This window comes from Bos taurus, chromosome 16 (assembly GCF_002263795.3).
Source record: "Bos taurus isolate L1 Dominette 01449 registration number 42190680 breed Hereford chromosome 16, ARS-UCD2.0, whole genome shotgun sequence".
Lineage (NCBI taxonomy): Eukaryota > Metazoa > Chordata > Mammalia > Artiodactyla > Bovidae > Bos > Bos taurus.
The window spans coordinates 28,319,596-28,345,486 of record NC_037343.1 but is presented as its reverse complement, the minus strand read 5'-3'; the positions used below and the strand labels follow the sequence as shown (position 1 = coordinate 28,345,486).

General features: G+C 38.3%; 1 protein-coding gene across 2 annotated transcripts in view; it reads right to left on the bottom strand.

Annotated features, from left to right (window-relative positions):
* The window catches only part of DNAH14 (dynein axonemal heavy chain 14), a 377,701-nt gene that overhangs the window by 97,312 nt on the left and 254,498 nt on the right, over positions 1 to 25,891 (bottom strand). For both annotated transcript variants that reach the window (XM_059875675.1, XM_059875674.1), the window contains 9 exons: positions 25,697 to 25,789; positions 23,106 to 23,303; positions 20,335 to 20,496; positions 17,750 to 17,941; positions 15,723 to 15,904; positions 11,003 to 11,111; positions 9,566 to 9,691; positions 4,858 to 4,952; positions 3,499 to 3,658 (listed from right to left, as the gene is read on the bottom strand). In XM_059875675.1, the coding sequence (XP_059731658.1) occupies positions 3,499 to 3,658; positions 4,858 to 4,952; positions 9,566 to 9,691; positions 11,003 to 11,111; positions 15,723 to 15,904; positions 17,750 to 17,941; positions 20,335 to 20,496; positions 23,106 to 23,303; positions 25,697 to 25,789 (1,317 nt within the window). The remainder of the gene's footprint in view (positions 1 to 3,498; positions 3,659 to 4,857; positions 4,953 to 9,565; positions 9,692 to 11,002; positions 11,112 to 15,722; positions 15,905 to 17,749; positions 17,942 to 20,334; positions 20,497 to 23,105; positions 23,304 to 25,696; positions 25,790 to 25,891) is intronic.

Below are 25,891 nucleotides of genomic sequence, written 5' to 3'. Positions count from 1 at the left end.
AAGACACAATAAATGGAGAGATCATTTGTGCTTATAGATTGAAAAAATTAATATTGTTAAAATACTCTTTGCTACCCAAAGCAATCTACAGATTCAAAACAATACTTACCAAAATTCCAATGGCATTTTTCACAGAAATAGAATAAACAATCCTAAAATATGTATGGAACCATAAAAGACCGTGAATAGACAAACGAACCTTGAGAAAAAACAAAGAGGGAGGCATCTTGATTTCTGTTTTCCACCTATATTACAGAACTGTGGTAAACAAAACAATGTTGTACTGGCATAAAAACAGACACATAGATCAAGGAAATGGCAACTCACTTCAGTACTCTTGCCTGGAGAATCCCAGGGATGGGGGAGCCTGGTGGGCTGCCGTCTATGGGGTCGCACAGAGTCGGACACGACTGAAGCGACTTAGCAGCAGCAGCAGCAGATCAATGGAATGGAGTAGAGAGCCCAGAAATGAACACGTGTATATGGTCTATTAATTTAAATAAAGGAGCCAAAAATATACAATAGGTGAAAGGACAGTCTCTTTAATAAGTGGTGTTGGGAAAACTGAACAGCTACATGCAAAAGAATGAAACTGAACCACTATCTTACACCATACAGAAATTAACTCAAAATTAATTAAAGACTTGAACATGAGACCCAAAATCATAAAACTCCTGGAAGAAAACAGGCTGTAAGCCACTTGACATTGATCTCGGTGATTTTGGATTTGACACCAAAAGCAAGGCAATAATAGCAAAAATAAGTAAGTGTGATGGGCAGAGGAGCCTGGTGGGCTACAGTCCATGCGGTCTCGAAGAGTCAGACACTACTGGGAGACTTCACTTTCACTTTTCACTTTCATGCATTGGAGAGGGAAATGGCAACCCACTCCAGTGTTCTTGCCTGGAGAATCCCAGGGACAGGGGAGCCTGGCAGGCTGCCGTCTATGGGGTCGCACAGAGTCGGACACGACTGAAGCGACTTAGCAGCAGCAGCAGCAGCAGCAAGTAAGTGTTGATTACCTCAAATTAGAAAGTTGCACAGCAAAGGAAACCATCAATGAAAAGAAAAAGCAATCTAGAAAATGGGAGAAAATATTTGCAAACCATATATATAATAAAAGGTTAACATTCAAAATAAATGGGGCTTCCCACGTGGTGCAGTGGTAAAGAATCCGCCTGCCTGGAATCACCATCTGGAGGCCTGGACGTGAGATGGCAACATTGCCTTCCGTGAAGGAAGAAGCAGAAGAGGCCTGGTGGCACCGCGTAGGGTGTGGGGCCCGTCCTGCCCGCCGCGCCCTCTCCACGTGTGTCCTGTCCTGGGACTTGCCCGAGCCCCGGGTGTGGACCCTCGCGGAGGGGCTGGGAGTGGTCCCCCTTAGCTCTGCACTTCCTAATTTGGACCATTTCACACCCGAGGCTGCTGTTGCTTTCCAGGCATTTGGCTGGTGCCCCAAGTCTTCCTGTGCAGCCACAGACCAGGAGCCACGGCCCGGCCCGAGGTCGGCCCCAGGGGTGCCGGGCCTCCTTCCTTCCTTCACTACCAGCTCTAACCTCGGCGCCCGGGCCGGCTCCTTGCCTCAGGGGGACCTCCGTCTCCCATTTCCCACGAAGCTTCTGGTTTTCCCTGGGACCAGTGTGGGCCATGATCCACAGAACTCGTCTGCTGGCCTGGGGGCCAGAGCTTTTTCATTTACGTTGAAAAAGCAGTGACTCCTTTAGCATCGGCTCTCAGAAAGTCGGGGGCTTCCCTGGTGGCTCAGACAGTAAAGCGTCTGCATACAATGCCGGGGATCCGGGTTCAATCCCTGAGTCCGGAAGATCCCCTGGAGAAGGAAATGGCAACCCCACTCCAGTACTCTTGCCTGGAAAATTTCATGGACTGAGGAGCCTGGTAGGCTACAGTACAGTACATGGGGAAGCAAGGAGTTGGACACGACTTGGCGACTTCACTCACTCACTCAGGTGTGATCCCTGAGAAAATCCTCTGGAGTAGGAAATGGCAACTTACTCCAGTATTCTTGCCTGGAAAACTCCATGGCCAGAGGAGCCTGGTGGAGCCTGGTGGGCTCCAGTCCATAGACTCGCAAAGAGTCGGACATGATTGAACGACTAAGTAGGGGCACACACTCACTCACACGTATCCCAAATAAATAATTCATCTAATCCAACAGCAAAAACACCAATCTGATTTTAAAATGGGCAAAGGATCTGAATACATGTTTTCCCAAAGAAGACATACAGATAGGTAACAGGTATATGCAAAGGTGTTTAACATCATTAATAATCAGGGAAATACAAACAACTACAATGAGCTATCACTGTTAAAATGGTTATTATCAAAACCACAAACAACAACTGTAGGTGAGAAAGTGGAATACTTGTGCACTGTTAGTAGAAATGTAAGTTGATGAATCACTATAGAAAACAGTAAGAGATCTCTTCAACAATTAAAACAGAAGTGCCAAAGATCTAGTAAGTTACCTTCTGGGTATTTATCTGAAGGAAACAAAAACACTAACTCAGAAAGATATATTCACCCTCATTTTAACTGCAGCATTATTTACAATAGCTGAGACATGGAAGGAGCTGAAGGGTCCATTAATGGATGAATGCATAAAGAAAATGTGAAAAAAAACACACACACAATGGACTATTACTCAGCCATAAAAAGAAGGAAATTCTTCCATTTTTTATAACTAGAATGGGTCTTGAGAACACTATACTGAGTGAAATGACTCAGACAGAGAAAAATAGATATCATATGATCTCATGTATGTATAGAACCTAAAAAAAAAGAAAACAGAAACCAAAATGAACTCATAGATACAGAAAGCAGATTGGTGATTACCAGGGGTGGGGAGCTAGGGATGGTGAAAATGGGTGGAGGTGGTCAAAAGGTACAAACTTCTAGTTATAAAATAAATAAGTCCTGGAGATATAATGTACAGCATGGTGGCTATATTACTAATCCTGTATATCTAAAAGTTTCAAGGAGAGTGAATCTTGAAAGTTCTCATCACAAGAAAAAATGTTTGTAACTATGTGTGGTGATGGATATTAACTAGACTTTCTGTGGTGATTATTTTGCAATGTATACAAATATCAAATCAGTATGCTGTACACCTAAAACTAATATAATGTTGTATATCAATTATATATCAATTAAAAAATCTCAGACACCTTTATCCATACCTTGTACTTTCATAGGGTTTTATAATCCATCCAGAAAAAAATTTCCCCCACTATTGACCTCTCCTATTTCATTATATAAACAGATCCTGAGACATGACATTTTTCTAATTTTGGTGACATATTGCTTTATCACTTCCAGAAAACCATTTACAGTTGCATATACAGCTTGCTCTCTGATCTTTTACCCTCACCATTGTCTTCCAATTCTAATGCAAGACTCCAGTGTTAATACTTCCATTGGACTTGCAGATTATAAGTATGGAATGTATCAATTATGCATTAATTAGAGATGAACTTTTACCTTCTCAGGTATGCTGTCCTTGTCAATGTTAATCAATTTTTTTAGGAAACCAGTTTCTGAAAGAAGTAACTTTGCTGTAGTCCAGTTAGGTTTCTTTTGCAGAAGAATACAAACTGCATTCATGACAGTCAGTACAAGGTAAGGAGGCCGTGTATATACTCTGTAATAAATGGTTAAATCTAATCAACTTCATAACTGAAATCAAAGACACCCTGTAAACTATCTCAAAAGATAACACACACAGATTTTTAACAAGTTTTTGGTAAGAAGATCTAATTGCCAATATATAGCTATTTCATTATTGGGTATCTTCAAAAATTTGAGTATCTTTAGAACATGGGTATCTTTGCTTTAGAAAGATGAAATGAATAACACTTAACTATGTAGAACATACAAGTTAGATGTTAATTATTTTCATTACAAAAGTATTTGCTGCAGAGTTCTTTAAAAGAAGGACCTCTCCTCTTTCATCCCAGGATTGGTTTACTGATAGCCACTTGACAGAAACAGTTGGGGTAGTTGAGAGTCAACCCTATTCCTGTAATTTGAAGGGTGCTGTAAGGTGCAACTCCCTTTAAACACATCCTCTGGATTATTATTCATCCTGATCTAAAATTCCTACTCTAAAGATCACAGATAATAGAGAGTTGAGGGAGGAGGGTAGATGGGAATTTGTATCCTAAGTTATTAATGACGTAATTATTGGAACTTTGGAAGTTGCCTCTTAGCTACGTCTGAATCAGCTGACACATGTTTGTGCATGCTAAGTCCCTTCAGTTGTGGAAACAGCAGGTGGGAAAGAGAATGGACTAAACTGTCTCTGCTGCATGTCCTAAGAATAGCAATGAAGATCATATCAAAGGCATTTCATTTGTCTGGCATTTTGAAGTGAAGTGAAATGTACATTAGCAACATCACAAGGGATAATGTTTTAAAAAAAACAAACCAAAAAATAAATAAATAAAACCAAGGCATATGCAAGGAATTCAAGCATTAGGTTAGTTTTCTTTAGCTTTAGTACAAGGGCAGGGGAAAAGGCCTGCTTAATCAGAGGAAACCAGTTAGCATTAATCTTTTTTGAGCACTTGCCTTATGCCAGACTATTCTAAACATTTTACATGTTTCAACTCATCCAGTCCTTTCAGCATTTATTATTACCCCAGTTGCATAGAAAAGAAGTTGAGACACAGAAAGGCTGTATACTAGAAAGCAGCAGTGCCAGAATTCCAACCCAGGAAGCTTGGTACCAGAGCCCACGATAGGTAACATGGCTTATTCTAAAAGTGGGATATAGACTTAACTTTTCCCATGTATTTTTGAGTTCTTGCAACTCAAAAGAGACTTCAGTAAATTACTCACCTTAATTCAGAGACATCAGCTTTATCCAGGGCGTTTAGAGCCACAATTGCCTTGTCGAGAGCTGGCAGTACACTTTTTAATTCATTGTCAGCTTTCTGCAATAAAGTTATAAGTCCCTAAATACATATGAATAAATATAGTTGCATACTTAAAATTTTTATATTTTTAAGTTGGAAAATGTAATGCAACATTTTTACAGTGCCCATAAGTTATGCTTCTGTATGACTTAGGGATGCACACACATGCTTGCACTGTTAGAAACATGTGTTACTGTCCTAAATTAATGTATTTTGCAATCTCTGATGAGAAGTTATCTGTGACAAGCGAAAACATTGAGTGTTTTCTGCCTTCTGTGTTAGGCTTAGTGTAGTTTTAACGTTGCCCTTTTGGGAGTGGTCCACTTAAAGATGGAATTCTAAATAATCCATCTGCCAATGCGGGAGACACCGGTTTGATCCTTGAGTCAGGAATATCCCCTAGAAGAGGAAATGGCAACCCACTCCAGTATTCTTGCCTGGAGAAGTCCATGGACAGAGGAGCCTGGCGGGCTACAGTCCGTGGGTTGCAAAGAGTTGGACACACTAAGTGACTGAACATGCCGGTTAAAGACAGATTACGGTAAAGCTGTTGCTGCTGCTAAGTCGCTTCAGTTGTATCCGACTCTGTGCGACCCCATAGACGGCAGCCCACCAGGCTCCCCCGTCCCTGGGATTCTCCAGGCAAGAACACTGGAGTGGGTTGCCATTTCCTTCTCCAATGCATGAAAGTGAAAAGTGAAAGTGAAGTCACTCAGTCGTGTCTGACTTGTAGCAACCCCATGGACTGCAGCTTACAAGGCTCCTCCATCCATGGGATTTTCTAGGCAAGAGTACTGGAGTGGGATGCCATTGCCTTCATTAGCTTCTCTGTAAAGCTAACGAAGCTTAAAACCCCTCAGCTGCACAGATCCCCTTCCAAGTTCCTGGAAGGAATTTTGCCAGTATGTGTGCAGGGTTATACATTTTTGTAAGACATGCAAAAGTAAGACATTCTATTTGCAATCAAAGAGTTGGACACGACTGAGCGACTGAACTGAACTGAAGATCAATTTCTCTTTACCCTTTTGACTGACTATTTGTCGGGTATTCTATCATGAAAGGTGGTGCTGGAATGACTGGATATTTTTGGGATTTCGCTAACAAGCTGACTTGGGGGTTATGTTTATGTTGCTTAGAGTCACTTGTCTGTATAATTAAGTTATTACATGCTATTACAAATATGAATGACTTCTAGAAATACTTCTGTTGTCTGCTGTTCCAACTTTCCTGGTGATGTGATACTAAGGTGAAGGGCCAGAGGTCATACTATGATATAACTTGTACTTATAGTGCCCAGCATCAGAATCTTGTCTGTAGAAAATCCTTCCACTTATTAAGATAAGTAAAATTGTAAGTAGATGGTAGATCCTCATTGACACCTACTCAAAATGGAAGTTCATTCTTCCATGAATATAGTTGATAATGCAATGTACACTATTCTAAACCCATACATCCCATTTTTTTGATGAGTTATTCAACAAGAATTAATCAGGATTCATGGACTTTTCGGTAATAATTATCGTAATTTGGAAAGATGTTTTAAAATGTCTCATTGAAAGAAGTAAGAAATTACAGATTCCTTGTACAGATATATGTCAAAGGTGCCTTATTTTATAATTTTTAATTCTTATCAGATCATCTTCAGAAAACAAAGCAGTTCTAAGGACTGTTTATTTGGTTTGTATCACTTCTCTCACTGCCTGAATAATTCTGTCTTTTTAAACTGGCCAATTTCCCTCTGTTCCCTCCAGTCAGAATTCCAATAGGAACCAGTCTGGTGTAGCAGATTACCAAATGTTCAACCCTGGTCTGATCAATGGCCACCCCTAGTCAGAGAAGGCAGAGAGTGGAATTTCACATTTTTCATGTGCAAAGGTTTTTCATGGAGCAACTCCATCAATTAAAAAAAATATATATATATATTAGCTAAAACCTCAGTTGGGGGAATTATTTATGTATGTTAAATACAAAAGCTACTATCATTAGCTAATATCTCAAAGTATCACAATAAATATTTAGGCAAGGTTTATTATAAACAATAGTGAATGTGAATAGATATTTCTAATAGCCTTTTTGATAATTTCAAAATATTTTGCTTGGCTCCTTGTTAGATCTGATTAGATCATCATTAAAAACATGGCTGAAGAATAAATAGTTCATATCAGAGATACGAGCGGTATCGGCCTGCCGTCTTCTCATTCTTCGCTTGTACTTTCAGTGTTAGCATTATTTTCAATCCAAGGTTTCTCTGAGAACCCTTTTCAAGCTACCTGTCCATATTTTAATTGCTTATTTACTTCAAGCTGGATAACATAATAGGTAAATCCCCTCACTTGGACACAAATAAGCTGCAGGGCTTCCTGCTGAGCATTGAGGAAATGAGGAGGCCACCGCAACCAACCCTTCCATCCTTCAGATGATCCTCTTGGAGGCCACATGCATTTCTGATATGGGTTGAATGAGTTTTATTCATTGTAACCAGAAGAACCAGACTATCTATTTTCTTAAGGGACCCTCTGTCTTTGCACTTCACTTAATAGTACCTTGCATGTAGTAGGTATTAATATAAATATTTTCTGGGAAAAAAAATGAAAAACAGGCAAAGTTGGAACAGAGACAGGGATCAAGACCATCTCCATGGAAAAGAAATGCAAAAAAGCAAAATGGCTGTCTGGGGAGGCCTTGCAAATAGCTGTGAAAAGAAGAGAAGCGAAAAGCAAAGGAGCAAAGGACACATATAAGCCTGTGAATGCAGAGTTCCAAAGAATAGCAAGAAGAGATAAGAAAGCCTTCCTCAGCGATCAATGCAAAGAAATAGAGGAAAACAACAGAATGGGAAAGACTAGAGATCTCTTCAAGAAAATTAGAGATACAAAGGGAACATTTCATGCAAAGATGGGCTCGATAAAGGACAGAAATGGTAGGGACCTAACAGAAGCAGAAGATATTAAAAAGAGGTGGCAAGAATACACAGAAGAACTGTACAAAAAAGATCTTCATGACCAAGATAATCACGATGGTATGATCACTCACCTAGAGCCAGACATCCTGGAATGTGAAGTCAAGTGGGCCTTAAACAAAGCTAGTGGAGGTGATGGAATTCCAGTTGAGCTATTTCAAATCCTGAAAGATGATGCTGTGAAAGTGCTGCACTCAATATGCCAGCACATTTGGAAAACTCAGCAGTGGCCACAGGACTGGAAAAGGTCAGTTTTCATTCCAATCCCAAAGAAAGGCAATGCCAAAGAATGCTCAGACTACCGCACAATTGAACTCATCTCACACACTAGTAAAGTAATGCTCAAAATTCTCCAAACCAGGCTTCAGCAATATGTGAACCGTGAACTTCCAGATATTCAAGCTGGTTTTAGAAAAGGCAGAGGAACCAGAGATCAAATTGCCAACATCTGCTGGATCATGGAAAAAGCAAGAGAGTTCCAGAAAAACATCTATTTCTGCTTTATTGACTGTGCCAAAGTCTTTGAGTGTGTGGATCACAATAAACTGTGGAAAATTCTGAAAGAGATGAGAATACCAGACCACCTGACCTGCCTCTTGAGAAACCTATATGCAGGTCAGGAAGCAACAGTTAGAACTGGACATGGAACAACAGACTGGTTCCAAATAGGAAAAGGAGTACCTCAAGGCTGTATATTGTCACCCTGCTTATTTAACTTATATGCAGAGTACATCATGAGAAACGCTGGGCTGGAAGAAGCATAAGCTGGAATCAAGATTGCTGGGAGAAATATCAATAACCTCAGATATGCAGATGACACCACCCTTATGGCAGAAAGTGAAGAGGAACTCAAAAGCCTCTTGATGAAAGTGAAAGTGGAGAGTGAAAAAGTTGGCTTAAAGCTCAACATTCAGAAAACGAAGATCATGGCATCTGGTCCCATCACTTCATGGGAAATAGATGGGGAAACAGTGGAAACAGTGTCAGACTTTATTTTTTTGGGCTCCTAAATCACTGCAGATGGTGACTGCAGCCATGAAATTAAAAGACGCTTACTCTTTGGAAGAAAAGTTATGACCAACCTAGATAGCATATTGAAAAGCAGAGACATTACTTTGCCAACAAAGGTCCATCTAGTCAAGGTTATGGTTTTTCCAGTAGTCATGCATATATGCGAGAGTTGGACTGTGAAGAAGGCTGAGCGCCAAAGAACGGATGCTTTTGAACTGTGGTGTCGGAGAAGACTCTTGAGAGTCCCTTGGACTGCAAGGAGATCCAACCAGTCCATTCTGAAGGAGATCAACCCTGGGTGTTCTTTGGAAGGAATGATGCTGAAGCTGAAACTCCAGTACTTTGGCCACCTCATGCGAAGAGTTGACTCATTGGAAAAGACTCTGATGCTGGGAGGGATTTGGGGCAGGAGGAGAAGGGGACGACAGAGGATGAGATGGCTGGATGGCATCACTGACTCGATGGACCTGAGTTTGAGTGAACTCCGGGAGTTGGTGATGGACAGGGAGGCCTGGCGTGCTGAGATTCATGGGGTCACAAAGAGTCGGACACGACTGAGTGACTGAACTGAACTGAACTGAGCCTGACTTTTAAATTTTTGGGGTAGGAAACAATTTTGCAAATCTCTAAGTGACTTTCATTGAGTATATTTTAATTTTACCTGAGCATACTCTTCTACGATTCTTACTTCTTCTGCCATGATTTCTTCATCCTGTTTAACAAGCATCTGAACTTTCTCAACCACTTGGGAATCTTTCTGTAGTTTTTCCATTAGGATTTCTTTCTCCTAATGAACCAAACAACTCTTCTTAAAATAAGTTTTAAGAGACATGATATCTTTTTAAAAAGAGAAATCAAATAGCTTATTTCATTCTTACAGAATTTGTCAAATCACCTCAAAATATATTTGTTTAATAGACTAATAAAAATGATTACAACAAATATAATTTCATAAAATTATAATTTCATACAAATATAATTTCATACAATTTCATACATATAAAGATTGATGATGAGTAATGATTTTTAGAATACTTGGCCAACTGCAAGTTATCACAGTGCATTTCAGATGTATTTAAGTAATAACTGCAGATTTTTCTATTTCTTTTATAATTAGGTAAATACTTATTATTGGCTTCCCAGGTGGGTCAGTATTAAAGAATGCAGCTGCCAATGCAGGAGATGTGGATTGGATCCCTAGGGAAGGAAGATCCCCTGGAGGAAGAAATGGCAACCCACTCCAGTATTCTTGCCTGGAAAATTCCATGGACAGAGGAGTCTGGTGTTCTACAGTCCATGGGGTCACAAAGAGTCAGACACAACTGAGCGACCGAGCACATGATAATATCAATTATCACATTTAATTATTAGAATATAATAATGGCTGAGTAATACGCCATTACATATAGGTACCACATCTTTTTTTATCCATTCATCTGTCGATGGATATCTACGTTGCTTCCATGTCCTACTGTAAATAGTGTTGCAATGAACATTGGGGTACATGAGTCTTTTTGAGTTACTGTTTTCTCAGGGTATATGTCCAGTAGTGGAATTGCTGGGTCATATGGCAATTTGCACAGATGTAGGCACAAGGCAATTCCCTGCCTTGTGGACATAGGGCAGGAAGGAGAGGGTGGGACGAACTGAAAGAGCAGCAGTGACGTACAGACACTACCACATACAGAATAGACAGTGGGAAGCTGCTGCATAGCACAGGGAGCTCAGCTTGGTGCTGTGATGACCTAGAGGGTTGGAATGGGGCTGGGTGTGAGGGAGGTCCCAGAAGGAGGGTATATATGTACACATATGGCTGAAACATGTGGTTGTATAGCAGAAACTAACACGATATTATAAACCAATTATATTTTCAATAAAAATAAATTAAAAAAGACAATGATGTTACTACTTTGCTATTGTGTTGTTACCGCTTTCCTCATTTTACAGATAAGGAAACTAAGACTAAGAGAGGTTGCACAGCTGCATGGTAATAAAGCTGAAGTTCTAACCCATATTTGTCAAGTATCAGCTTCTGCTTTCAAACACCATTCCATGTTAAACCATAAAATTTAAAAAAGAGATCCAAAATCAAACACACCTTTGTTTTTTGTTCTATTTGAGGGCCAAGAATCAAGAGCTCCTCCTGCATATCTGTGACTAGAGCAGTTGTTTCCAGGATCTTGGATAGGCCCATATGGAAACGTTCCCTGAAGGGAAAGAAAGTATTAAGAGAGCATTTTGTTGTTGTTCAGTTGCTCAGTCATGTCCAACTCTCTGCGACCCCATGGACTGCAGCACACCAGGCTTCTCTGTCCTTCACTATCTCCTGGAGTTTGTTCAAATTCATATCCATTGAGTCAATGACCCAAGCATCTCATCCTGTCATTCCCTTTTCTCTCCTCATGCCCTCAGTCTTTCCCAGCATCAGGGTCTTTTCCAATGAGTCAGCTCTTTGCATCAATTAAGAAAGTATAGATATAACAAAATAATAGCCAAGCAAGATTCACTGTAATCATGGACTGGAGTACCACATAGTAAAGAGGCCCATTCTCCCCAAAATGATATATAGGTTTCCTGTCAGAATCTCAGTAAAAAAAAAATGTTTTTTATGTATAGATGTGCTTATTCTAAAATTTATATGGAAAGGCAAATGAACTAAGGTAATTAAAATAATTTTGAAAAAAAAGAATAAAGTGGGTGGAATTATTCTACCTGATTGTAAGACTGATTACATAGTGACAGTAATCAAGATTATATTGGTATTGGCAGAGAGATAGATATGAAGATTGACGGAACAGATAGAGAAAACAAAAGTAAACCCACACAAGTACACCTAACTCAGTTTTGACAAAGGTGCAAAAGCAAGAGAGGAAGATAAGGTTTTTCAACCAATGGTGCTGGGGCATCAGTTACATCAGATGAGCTGTAACCTAACCTTACACCTCATGTTTATGCAAAAATTAACTTGAAATGGACCATAGAATTAAATGTAAAACTATACTACTTTCAGAAGAAAATATAGGAAAAAGTGATCAGGATCTAGGGTTTGGTGAAGAGTTCTTAGATACGCGACACATAATTTATAAAAGAAAAAAAATCATAAATTGGACTTCATCAAAAATTAGGACCCTTTTCTCTGTGAAAGGGAGAATGAAAATACAAGTTACCAACTGGAATAAGATACTTGTAATCCACATATCTGACAAAGGACTTATTTTAGAATATATAAAGAATTCCCAAACTAACAATGAAAAACTTGAACAATTTAGAAAATGTGAAAAAGATATGAAGAGACATTAAATTGAAAAGGATATATGGATGGCAAAGAAGGGCATGAAAAGATATTCAGCATCACTAACCATTAAGGTGTAAATTAAGATCACAATGTCATATAATTACATACTTATTAAAATAGTCAATATACAAAATAGTGACAATACCAAATGCTCTCAAGCATGCAGAGGAACTGACTCTCCCATACATAATTTATAAAACTACAAAAAATAGTACAGTCATTTTGAGTAACAATTTGATATTTTCTTCATAGGTCAGAGGACCTAACAGTTACACTCTTGCCATTTATCCTGGAGAAATAGAAATTTGTATCTGCCCAGAAACCTGTACAGAGATATATTCATAATAACTCCAAATTAGAATCAGCCCAAATTCCTTCAATGGTTAGACAAATTGTGGTACACCCATAGGGACTATTACTTTAGCAATAAAATGGAATAAACTCATGATACATGCAATAGCTTAGATCCCAGAGGCATTATGTTGAGTGAAAGCACTATCGCTCTCTGTATGTGAAGAATAAAAACGGAGAAATGCAGAACAGATTAGCAGTTGCAAGGTATTTGGAACAGGAGGAGGAAAAGAGTGGGAGTGACTGTGAAGAGGGTAGCAGTAGGGGGAATCTTTGTGGTGATGAACTCGTTCTATATCTTGCTTGCTGTTGTGGTTATACAAATTGCTACAAATGATAAAGTTGAATGGCATGGAACTATAAACACACATTGTACCAATGACAGTTTTCCGGTTTTGATGTTGTACTACAGTCATGTAAAATGTGAGCACGAGAGAAACTGAGTAAGAGGTACTTTGGACCTCTCTGTACTATTTTTGTAACTTCCTGTGAATCTAATAACGTCCAAAACAAATTTTCTTTTTAAATAAGAAACAATAAGATAAGTTTGATATTTTTTCATTTATCTATTCACTAGAATAAAAAACTGAAAATATACATTTGTATGGAATAAAATAAATGGAAGATTTAAATAAGAAGACTACTAAGCTATTGGTCCACAAAATTTTAGTTCTAAGACAGGGAATAAGTTCCATAGAGCATTTTCTAAAAATTGAATATATGGTTTCTATTTCTTGGGCTTTCATAATCTATGAGAACATCATCACCCATACCCTTTAAATTGTGAATTACACAGATATTTTTGATATTTTATTTTTTATCTAGCTCTAGGATAGGTCCTCAAAAGTCTCATGTGGATTACCACATTAGCTTTCAAGTCTTGTTTTTATTTTTTGTCTCTCTCCAATTTATTCTCCATACCAGAGTGATCTTCCTAAAATAAGTCTATTTATACTATTTACCTATTTAAAGAGTTGTTATTTGTTGTGTGTTGTGTACATCAGACGTTGCGCTTAGCATTTAATTTGTAAACATATGACCCCCTAGAAACAGGTGATATTAAAAATATAATGGACTCTAAGGGAAAACTAAAGAAACACAGACAACTGAAACTAAGCTCCCAATGAAGCGCACTCTTATGACACGTAATCTGGGCTTTAAAAGTGATTATTTCCCAAAAGGGTATCTCCCACTGAAACAGGATGTTAAATGTTTTGGGGGTGGAGAAGAGGCGTGGACTGGCTGTAAGAGACCCAAAGCACATAATTAACCCTTCCCTTCCCTTTTTTCCTGTCCCATATCTATCCCTGGGAAACTTCTTACTGGATTTGTAAGAAGTAAAGAAGAGCTATGAAGTTGGGACTTATCACCTGGTGCTTCTTTTTACAAAATAGTTATACTTGATGGCTATAAGCGCTATTGGATATTGATGATAATGATCATGCACATAAGGGGATAACTTATGGTAATCCTGATTACACATCAGGGGGGTAAGGAGATGTTCTACAATAGTTCAAGGTAATAAGGAAGAAACTATTGAGCAACTTAAGGATGTACAATGTGGGTAAGACATGGGGAAGACTGTGGATGAAGTGATTGTGACAGACACTGGTCATACCAATCATGACTGCAAATGGAGAGCAACAACCCTGGATGGTGGGAAGGGGACACCTTAAAACCTGGAGGTTGGAGGTAGAAGGAAGTTCCATTAATTCCTTATAACTCTTGTCTATAGGGCATCTGGCCAATTTACCCAGCCTGTGGCCATCATACTCAATTTAATCACCAACCAACAAAAGGCTTAATCCATGGACTTTCAGAAGCATTTTAGGAGCTGCTAACCCAGAGGAGTGAATGGCCTTTATGTAAAACAATGGAACAAGATTAACCTTTTGAACTAATAGGATTGTTTTCACAGACTGTAGCAACTGTTGTACAATTGATGTTGAATGTACCACTCAAAGTTGTTGACAAAAAATAAATGAGATTCTGATACCATGTGGGTAAAATGCTGCTGCTGAGGTTGGTACTGCTTCTGTAAATGTCAGGTCTATATTCGTGCACCACATACAAACTAGTTTAAACTCTCAAGCATGAGTGGTGGTGAAAATTTTCATTGCCCTGGGCTTCCAGCTGGCCAATAAAGGCAGAGTATGGGCAAATGCCAATTATTGACACATTTGGATCAATAACAATTTTAACTGGCTTGGCTCAAGATACGAAATCTGTCTGTGGTCTGTCCTCCAAGTGGCAGTCATCATGGCCATTCTCACCCAATGTTGTCCAAGAATGGATTTGGTCTAAGTCCCTATCAGTGCATTTAACTGGGATATCTGATAGAGTGGGCTGTTCTTTTTCAGCTGGATAAATGACAGGTTGGAGGATAGAGCTGTAAAGGAATGCCTTCACATGGTACCCTGGCAACTTTTTATGCCTTCATATAGGTCACACAGGAGAAGGTTTAACTACAACTGAGATAAGTCTGTGATCCTTCTGGAACATGAGAGCATGGAATGCTTGTGAGCAGATGCTATAAGACTATTTCCCACTGTCTTTATCTTCTGGGAGGCTGCCATGAGATTGTTTCTCAACGACTCTAGAGTTCTGATTAGATATGAGACTTTCTACCTCAGGTTTCCTCCCCCCACCCTTCCCAGGTCCAGCTGAAGGTTCTAAAACTGCGGAGCTGCAGCATTCCATGGATTTCTCAGCAACAGGGCATCCCACTATCAGTGTTGTAGTTGGGAAGAGTCCCTGGAGAAGGAAATAGCAACCCACTCCAGTACTCTTGCCTGGAGAATCCCATGGACAGAGGAGCCTGGTGGCTACAGTCCATGGGGTCCCAAAGAGTTGGACACAACTGAGTGACTTCCACTTTCATTTCATGGGATAAGGGACATTGGGAATGGCAATGCTGGTTACTCTTGTTTTCAATGTCCATGTCTGACTCTAATAGTCTATTGCTTCTTCACTGGCAGAATCTGTCAGCCTTGCCTTTACAGGGGCAACCTGTGAATGACCACAGGGGAGATAGACACCTACCTCTTAAGATCTTCTGTAGCTTTTGCTCTTTTCCCTCCAATGAAAAGGTGGATTTGGGTTCACTTGCATTTGTATCCCTTTTCACAAATAAGAGCACAAATATATATCTGACTTGGTCTCAAAGTCTTACCTCTTCTTTTGCATTTTCTTCTCTCGGGACTTCAAAATGTGGACAAATGTATCCATGAATCGCAAGTAGTTATTGGGAGTGATATAATAACGCCTTCTAGTTGTTTGAAAGTATTTTATGTTCAACTCTTTTATGCTTCTGTGGATTTGGACACATGTTGGAACTAGTCTTTCTTTTAAGTTCTGAAAAATAGTAATTTCTAAGAATTAAGAGAAAGCAGTCTAAATACACACACAAAAGAAAATTGACAATGCAAATACATTTGTCATTTCTGAGATGTGGAGACACAGAAAAAGGGTTTGGATGAATGGGACTAAAAATACATGAGTTTTAGTGGTTAGGATGAGCTTAGAGTGGAAAAGACAAAAAGAAAAAAGGTTAACAATAAATGACATCTCAGCTAGGTTTTTCCCTTATTTCTGCTGCAGCACTCCAAGGATTTAGGGTACACTGTCAATGGCCAAGGTTTATAGTGCTTTATCTCTTATCTTCCTTTCTTTAAAGTAGGTTATTGATAGCAAGATACCCAATTTTCATGAGTAAAATAAAGCTAGAAAAATGTAAGGACTTAAAGGATGTATAGTCAGCCCTCTGTATCTGTGGGTTCTGCACACACAGATTCAAACGACCACTGAAAATACTTCTTAAATATTCCAGAAAGTTTCCAAAAGCAACATATGAATTTCTCTTGTGCTGGCAACTATTTACATAGTATTTGCATTGTATTTACAATTATTTACATATACTTACAATGTATTAGGTATTACAAGTAATTTAGAGATGATTTAAAATATAGAATGTGCACATATTATGGGTAAATGCTATACTATTTTATATAAGGGATTTGAGCATCCAGGGCTTCCCTCATAGCTCACTTCGCAAAGAATCTGCCTGCAATGCAGGACACCCCGCTTCGATTCCTAGGCTGGGAAGATCCTCTGGAGAAGGGATAGGCTACCCAGTCCAGTATTCTTGGGCGCCCCTTGTGGCTCAGCTGGTAAAGAATCCACCTGCAATACAGGAGATGTGGGTTTGATCCCTGGATTGGGAAGATCCCTTGGAGAAGGGAAACGCTACCCATTCCAGTATTCTGGCCTGGAGAATTCCATGGACTTTATAGTCCATAGGGTTTCAAAGAGTCAGGCACGACTGAGTGACTTTCACTTTCATTTGAGCATCCTGATTTTGGTATTTTGCAGGGTTTGGGGGAGGGGGCTGGAACCGTTCCTTATGGAAATCAATGGATCAATCATTGTAGAGATACAGGTAGGCAAAACTAGAGTAGAAAGAGTGTCCTCTTTGCTTACCTTCAGAGAGAATCTGACTTGAACATAATTTAGTCCTGTTTACGCATCTCCAGTCCACCAAGCCTAGTTAAACCGGTCACTCTTAACTCAGCTGCAATTTCTTGCTGGTTCCACCCTGAATCTACCCCTTATTGGCCTTTGCTTTCCTTAAACACTTGGAGAGGTAAGGTTGTAAGCCCCTTTCTAGGCCCCACAGAGTTTCAGGCCTCTCTGAATTTGCAACTTCTTTTGCCAACATCTCTCGGGATCTTCATTTGAATCACTCTAGAACAGATTCTTACTGACTTGTGGCTTATGAGTTCTGAGGTAATTTTGCGTGTGGCTTGTGCTCTCATTTCTTTGTAGTTGTGTTGCTGTAACCAACCCAGTGAAATTCACAAGAAGAACACAGAAGGTTGCAGTATCCTTACCAGAGCATGCAAAATGGAGGTGGTTTACCTTTGTGGAAATCTGCTGTCTACCATGAGAGCAGAACAGTGAAGAGACCCCAGCAGTGAGGAATCTCGGCATCATTGAGACAGGGTGAATTAGGGGGCAAAAGAGATGGGGAGTTGATAAAGAGTCAAGACAAACACTTGACTTATTTCATAATTTTGCCCAGAACTGCCTCTCTTTGCCCACCTAAGGTTCATTGTCATTCAGAGATGTAGTGTTGTTGGATTCTGATAATAAATTGAAATCTTCACTTGCATTAGATTTCTTTAAAGGGGTTATATTTACCTCTCTGTTCTTGATATCCACTTTTTCTCTTAAGAAAGTGTCAGCTACAATCAGCAGAGCTTCTTCCGGCCACTTCTCATACCAATCAACTGTGCAGGAGCTGATCAGGGAAGGATATAGTCTACAGTTTTGGTGAAAGTTAGGTCTTGTAGGGCTCATGGTCATAAGAATATTAAGATTTTTATGTATTCTCTGAAAATTAATAAAAATATAATTTGTTTAAATGCAATCCACTTCTTTGAAGAAAATATTATATGGAAAATTCCATTTAAAATTTGTTTCAATTTTTTCCTTAATGGGGGGAGTACCTATCAATCATGTACTGAGTATCTGTCATAAATCAGAGTCCTTCCAGGGGAAACTACAAGCTTAACAGAGCCCTTCTGAGGAAAGGAGGCAGGTTCTGTTCTAGAGGACCTCACCCTCTTGGCTTCAGCTGGATGGACTGGGTAGGGGAGTCACTGGACTCAGAGCATTCCTTGTATAAACCATCCTTTATAAGGGGATCTGGTGCTAGAACTCTATTCAGTAGGGCAGTTTGTACCAGATGGTGATGAGTCTGTCTATTTAACTGTTTCCTCTGGAGTGGTGTGCATTTAAGACTCACAGAAACTCAAAGAAAGAAACAGATGAATTAAAGCTAAAAGAGATGCAGAGAATCAGAACAATGTTATGTACATAACACCTCAGAGATACTAATAAACTCCTACAGCTGAAGGATTACAGCCAAGTAGTATTAGATTCTACATAATTTTTCAGGTCCTAGGCAAAGTGCTAGTTTCAAAGAAGTTTGCCTGCATCCTTGCCCCACCTAAAACCTGGTTGTGTTGTTGCTGTTCTTGGCTTCTTGGAAGGACTGACCACAGGGTACAGATTCCTTCCTCATTGCCTACATCACTTTATGATAAAACCACATTATTGAAAGCAGCTTCAGTGAGTCAATGGTCCATCTAACTCAAAGGGTTCAACTTGTACAAAGTGATAATATCTTTGAGTATCAGGCAACCTATTTTGCCAAATAAGAGTGGTAAAGCTGAAGGAAGACTAAAGGGTAAGATTTTCCCCCTCCTGCTTGTCTTTAAAATTTTTATAAAAACAAATGCAACTCAATGCAAAATTCACAAAATACAGAAATCTTTAAATTGAAAATGAAATTGCATGTGTGCTTAGTTGTGTCCTACTCTTCGTGACCCCATGGACTGTAGCCCACTAGGCTCTTGTGTCCATGGACATTTTCCAGGCAAGAATACTGGAGTGGGTTGTCATTTCCCACTCCAGGGGATCTTCCTGACCCAAGGATTGAAATTTGTCTCTTGTGTCTCCTGCACTGGTGGGCATATTCTTTACTGAGCCACCTGGGAAAACCCACAAAATGAAATTACCTCTCTTTGCTTTGCCCATTTGCAAACTCCTACTTGAAGATATCCAACAGTTTAAAATGTGTTTTCACTATTTATTATTACTGTAAAAAACCTCACATCATTTTTGAAAGTATGGCATATATATAAAATTAAAATTGATTTCTACTTGGGATTCTTATTTTTTATTTCTGGAGGGCACTATTCGCCACACTCTAAATCAGAATTTATTTTCCTTTTCCACTCACAATCTATTGGGTAAACCAATTTTGTAAAGAAGTGCTAGAGTGCCACAAGTTTTCAGGATAACTCCTATCCTTCTTTCTACTGCAGCATTTTAAAATACAACTCAATTCAAACATCCATTTATATTATATTGTTCTCTTACAATTGTGGATTCCATTCCCAGAATTTTTTACATGTTTTTGTTGTGCAAGATCACTAAGTATCTGCTGAGGAAGGGATGGTGGTTCAGTTCAATTTTCAAATGTCTCCATAAAAGATAGAAACTGACTTGAGAAATAAGTTGGCCTGTGGTACTTTACCAGTGAACATTTTGGCTTGGGTAATCATATCTATCTGTTCACTCAGCCACTGGTCATTCACCATGTCTTAAAGACACAGAATGCCTAGTTAATTTGTCCAGTTGATATCTCTCATCAAGCTGATTCTTTCACAGCAAGCCCACTGCCGAGTTCATTCTGAATATTACCTGCTCTACCTGGATAACCCATAACCTCCTGGACAGTTCTAGGGCTTTTTAGGGGGATGAGGAATTCTTGTTTCTTTCCTTTCCAGGCTTGTTACCAGCATACAACTGAAATAAAAAAAACTTCATTGGCTAGAAATGGATCACAGGGTGTGAAATAATCTTGGGATCTTATTTCTCTTATTGCCTCAAGGTATTATTATTTTTTTAAGTCATTGTTAGCCAGTCAGTCCCAGATTCTTGCTCATGTTTGTCCTGCCTATGGTGTGTCTGTGTATAAGGATGGCAGTCATTATTATAGCTTTAAAAACTCATGTAAAAAACCAAAGAAATTATCCAACTTGAAATTCATGTACAGAATTATAAACACAGTCTATTTTTTAATGCAGACCTTTATGTTCATTGCAGCATTATTTTCAACAAATAGTGGACACTAGCATAAAATTTTGTGAAATTTGAACATGGTCTGTTTTCAATTTAATATGACAATTTGATAAAGGCAATCCACAAAAATGTACCTTTTGGAAGAACAAAAGTAAAGCTTGCCTATTATCGACATAACCAGACTGTTCGGCAAGAGCTCTAAGCTTGAGGGCAATCGCATCCAGCTCTTCATTTTCAAACAGGTCAGGTATTTTCCCCAAATTAATAATGCTGTTCAAATCTTCCATAAATAACTCCTTAGGCAAAACATACATTTAATCAGGAATGAGTAAATTGGGCATGTATTCTACTCTGGACAAAGCTAATCGAGAAAGCAATAGTGTTTCAGGAGAACTTAGATCAAAAAAATAACTTCTTTTAATGTGAGCCCATCAAAAACATTTTTTTCTGAGTCAAAATAAGCTTTATCTATTCATTCATTTATTCAAACATTAGGGAAACAGATTTGGTACCGACAGCATGCCAAACACTGCGCTGTGCATGGGGAGGAGGCGTGGGAGGAGTGGGTGCAATGATTAAGTTGAGCAGGGACTCTGCTTCACACAGTTTATAGCAGTTCTCGGTATCTCTATTTTTTTGTTTGAATACTACACAAACTATTAGAAATCACATGGCCAAAAGCTTATTTTAACCAAGAACATCTCTATAAAGGGTTCCAAAATGAATGGGAAGGTAACAGAGGAGAAGCAGCAATGAAAGAAATTCTACCAGAGGAGTAATAAAAAAAAGTATGAGCATTTTGGTTTTTAGAATAAATCCAAGCTTTCTTTTAACAAAAAAGCATTATTAGCATTATCAGTGCCTCAAGATACAGTATTCTTTAGCCACTCACAGGGACCTGGTATTTCAGCCCAGTTGAGAAACGGCAGAGAACTGGGGGGCTGCGTCCAATAGAGGCTGACAGAGGTGACATGGGGCTAACTGCTTTCCTGTCTCACCTAAGACATGATGGAGAACCACCAAAGATTTATTAAGTACTCTGATTATTGCCTACTTGTTGAGAGTCTAGCTAAATTACCCCATAGTATTATTGCTTCAGCACCCATTTTGTTTGGCCAAGCAGCCTGCTGGGGGATTTAAACTGACATTATACCTCTCATGGATGCACATGCCTTAGATACCAACCCACAGAATTAAAAGCAAATGTAAATTCTGATATGACTTCCCAACAGCCCTTGTGTCAAGTCTTCCCTGCTTCCCAGAGCCTTCCCTATATGTGCTCCTTAGATAAGACCCCCATGGAACTTACCCTTGTTGGGTTTGAATTGACCAATCTGGCCCTAGCCTGGAAACTCCAAAAGCACTGCAAAGCACTGTACCCCCAATCAAGGCGTGTGCCCTGGTCCTACCTCTCTCTCTCTCTCTCTGCACTTTGCCTTGACTTCCCATCGGTTCCCTCAAAGCATGCTGTGTACCTCCTGCAGAACCTGAGTAATAAACTTCTTTTTCAGATTCTCTTGTCTTTTGTTAAACTGTAGCTCACCATCTGGTACCCTGCACTTAACAAATGTTAACAAACTTAACAAAGTCATAACATCATTTTTTTGGATTCATGTGGAAAGCAATGATGTGGCTAGAAAAAGTCTGGAAAGGAGATGCAATAACCTTAAAGTTCTGCATAACATGGAAAGTGAAAGTGAAAGTCGCTCTGCTATGACCGACTCTGCAATTCCATGGGCTATACAGTCTATGGAATTTTCCAGGTCAGAATACTGGAGTGGGTAGCCATTCCCTTCTCCAGCAGATCTTCCCAACCTAGGGATTGGACCCAGGTCTCCCGCATTGCAAGCGGATTCTTGACCAGCTGAGCCACCAGGGAAACCCCTGAATAACACAGGAGCCATGTTCAATTCAGCTTTGACAGTGGATTTCTGAAAAAATAGTTTCTTAAATTAGAATAATACATTCTTGGCAGGGGAGAAACTACATCTTCTGAAATCTAGCAAGTGTCTGGCAGAAACCTCAACCTGATCAAGGAGCAGAATATTCAAATTTGGGAAGGGGAGAATATATAGTTAAAGCAGAAAAACTGGATATTATGGAGAATAGCAGATATGACATGGCTCTTGGATTTACTTTCAAAATATGACATGAAAAACAAACAGACACATACAACTCTAGGGAGAGAGGCCCAGTATCAGGAGAAAAAACAAAATGGGAGTTTGAAACAATACTAATAACTATCCACCTCTGGATCATAGATAATAAACAATATTCCCTTGAAATTTTTTCCACAAAGAAGTACATACAATCTGAGGTGGTATTCCTAATTATGCTTTGGCTGTGGAAGGGTATAACTTATGCAAAAGAATAGATTTTTTGAAAGTTGAGCGATTAACATTTTTTTCTTACATATAAATAAGGCATAAGCTGCAAAGAAAGGTCTTGGCTTTGGTGAAACTTGAGCAGAAGGATAAAGAACAGAAACAGAAGCCTCAAACTCTGTGAGAGCACATTGTAGATTTCATGATCAGACAGTGGATACAGATGAAAGGGCTATTTTTAAAAGACAGATTATAAAACTGGTTTTAATGTAAAATGGATGACTTTAGTTACACAGATAAATTACTTCCAAGTAGTCAGTTAAAATTATAGAAACAGAAAATTCTTTTATTGTGGTACTTATGTATAACTATATACAGAATGATTGTAAATTCATAAACTCTATAGGCTATGATTGGATAAGCATGAAAAATAATGAAAAGAATTGATATGGCAGGTTAATAGGACCATAGATAAATATTTTCTTTCCAAATATTAAATTTGGAGGGTTCCACTGTGCCACCTGGGAATACCCCACATAAATATTAAACTTTAGCAAATAATAAAAACAAAAAGTACTTACTTGATCTAGGTTCAGATTACTAACTATCAAAGCAGAGGGGTTGCCTTCTAATCCTGCTTGCATAAACACTTTTTTGAAATCTTCTTTGAATTCTAAGTAGGCATAATTGTGAGATAAAGGCACCCTGTATATTTTGTGTTCTGCCAAATAACAGGCCAGAGTCGCACAAGTTTCTTTTCCACATCCATCTATTCCAATCTTGGGAAGAAAAAAAAAAATAGAAATTTTATTAAACAGAAATAAAAAGTTTTCTACTTAGATGTGCTAGAAAGTTAGTAAAACTACCTAAGACTATTTTAAAATGCTTTGATAAACACATGAAACATAAAGTATTTTATCAAAATCTTATAAGGCACTCAAACACTTTCAATATTTTAATCTTTTCTCTTCACAGCCTCTTGAACTACATGAAATAACTGCACTGAAAATAGCATAGATAGGCTTATAAAATCACTGCAATGTGACTATCAACATTTGACTCTTCATTTGTAAGGATTCAAAAAAGTCTTTTTCCATTTACTGTGGGCAATAACACTCAAGAAGTGCTCTTTGGGAATGATGATAAAGTTTTACCCTTTTAAAACAGTTTATTAAGGTGCAAACTATAGACTATACCTGTTTTAAGTGCACAATTACATGATTTTTAGTAAATTTACAGAGTTATGAAACCATCACCACAATCCATTTTTAGAGTACTTCTATCATTCCCCAAATATCCCTCAAGCTTATTTGTAGTCAATCCTGTTTCTAATCTCCAGTCCCAGGCAACCATTAATAGGCTTTTTTTCTCTATAGATCTGCCTTTGTTGGACATGCCCTATGAATGAAATCATACAGTAAGAAGTCTTTTGCATCTGACTTCTCAGTTAGCATGATGGTTTTGAGGTTCTCTGTGCTGTAGTGTGCATCAGCAGTTCATTCCTTTTCCATTAATGGATTCGGGGATGTTAAACCAAACATACATTCCTAGAATAAAACTCACTTGGCCATGATATATAATATTCATATGTTGTTACGTTCAGTTTGCTGATATTTCATTTAAAAATTAACAACTATATTCACAGTGATATTGGTATGTAGTTCTCTTTTTTCATGATGTCTATACAGTTTTGGTATCAGGGTGGTACTGGTCTCATAGATTAGCTGGGAAGTATTCCTTCTTCTATTTTCTGGAAGAGTTATAAAGGACTGATTTAATTTTTCCTTAAATGTTAGAATTCTCTAGTGAAGCCATTTGGCCCTAGGCTTTTCTTTGCGGGACATTTAAAAATTCCTAATTCAATCTTTTTATTAGTTATGTAAGTACAGATTTTATATTTCTTCAGTTCAGTAATTTATGTCTTTCGAGGAAGGTGTACATTTCATCAAGGTATATTAAATACTTGATCTTAATAGTTGGAGTGTTCTTGCCTTTTTTCTCTTGATTATCCTCTCTAAAGATTTGCCAGTTTTGTTGATCTTTTCAAAGAATCTTTTTTGTTTATTTTCATTGATATTCTCTATTGTTTTTCTATTCTTTACTATCTTCTCTCATCTTTTCTCTCATATAACTTCCTCTTTGGGCTTAGTTTTCTTTTCTTTTGTAGTTTTGTAAGGTGGAAACTTAGGTTATTTACTTGAGATTTGTACACACTACCATATGTAAAATGGATAACCAATAAGGACCTACTATATAGCACAGGGAACTCTACTCAATCTCATGTGGCAGCGTGGATGGGAGGGGACTTTGGGGGAGAATGGACATATGTATGTGTAAGGCTGGGTCCCTCTGCTATCCACTTGAAACTATCTCAACATTGTTGATCAGCTATACTCCAAAATAAAATAAAATATAGGCATTTGTAGCAGTAATTTTCCCTCGAAGCACTGCTTTAGGTATGTTGTGTTTTGTTTGTTTGTTTGTTTGTTTTTTGTTTTGGTATGTTGTGTTTTTGTTTTCATTCACCTCAAAGCATTTTCTAATTTCTCTTGTGATTTCTTCTTTTACCCATTGGTTACTTAGGAATGTATTATAAAGGTTCTGCATATTTGTGAATACTCCAAATTTCTTCCTGTTATTGATTCCAGTAGTAATTCTTTTGTGATCTGAGAACATAATTTGAATGACTAAATTAAACAGTCATAATAATGTGACATATCATTGGTTGAATACGTTGGATTTTATTTAGCCTTCTGAAAGCTTTTCTCTATTTAAGGTATTGGCGGAATTTCCAAGAATTTAACTCTCATTTGCCTTCATGAGCAGTAAAATTTTGTGCAACGACTCATTTTTCTAAATAAATATTCAAGGAATTGTATTATTTTTGAAGTCAAGATTCACCTGCACAGACACTGTATTAATACTGAAGATATGCTAGAGATGGTGCCAGACCCACCACTGTTTTTACACATTAAATGCCTTCCAAAAACAAATAGCTGGTGAACTTTTAGGCACTTTTGAGAGGACAAGGATCTTGTCATACAAGTCAATGAATATGAGCTTTCATAAACAGAAAGTGTGCAAAAATTAAATTTCTGTAAGCAGAATTTTTATTGAATTTCCTTAATTTTTATTTTGCATACTAAAAAATTTGAAAAATTTAAATTCTTACCAGTAACATATGACTTCCTGATTGTCGAAGGATCCTTGTAGCTCTTGCAATGTGTTCTATGGCTTCCTTGAAAAATACCAAGGAATTAGAAATCTACCAGGGGAAACAAACAAACAAAAAAAATAGAGTGATTATAGGCATAGAAAAATTAAGTGTTCATTGTGGTTTTACATATAAGATATAGAAGTGAGAACG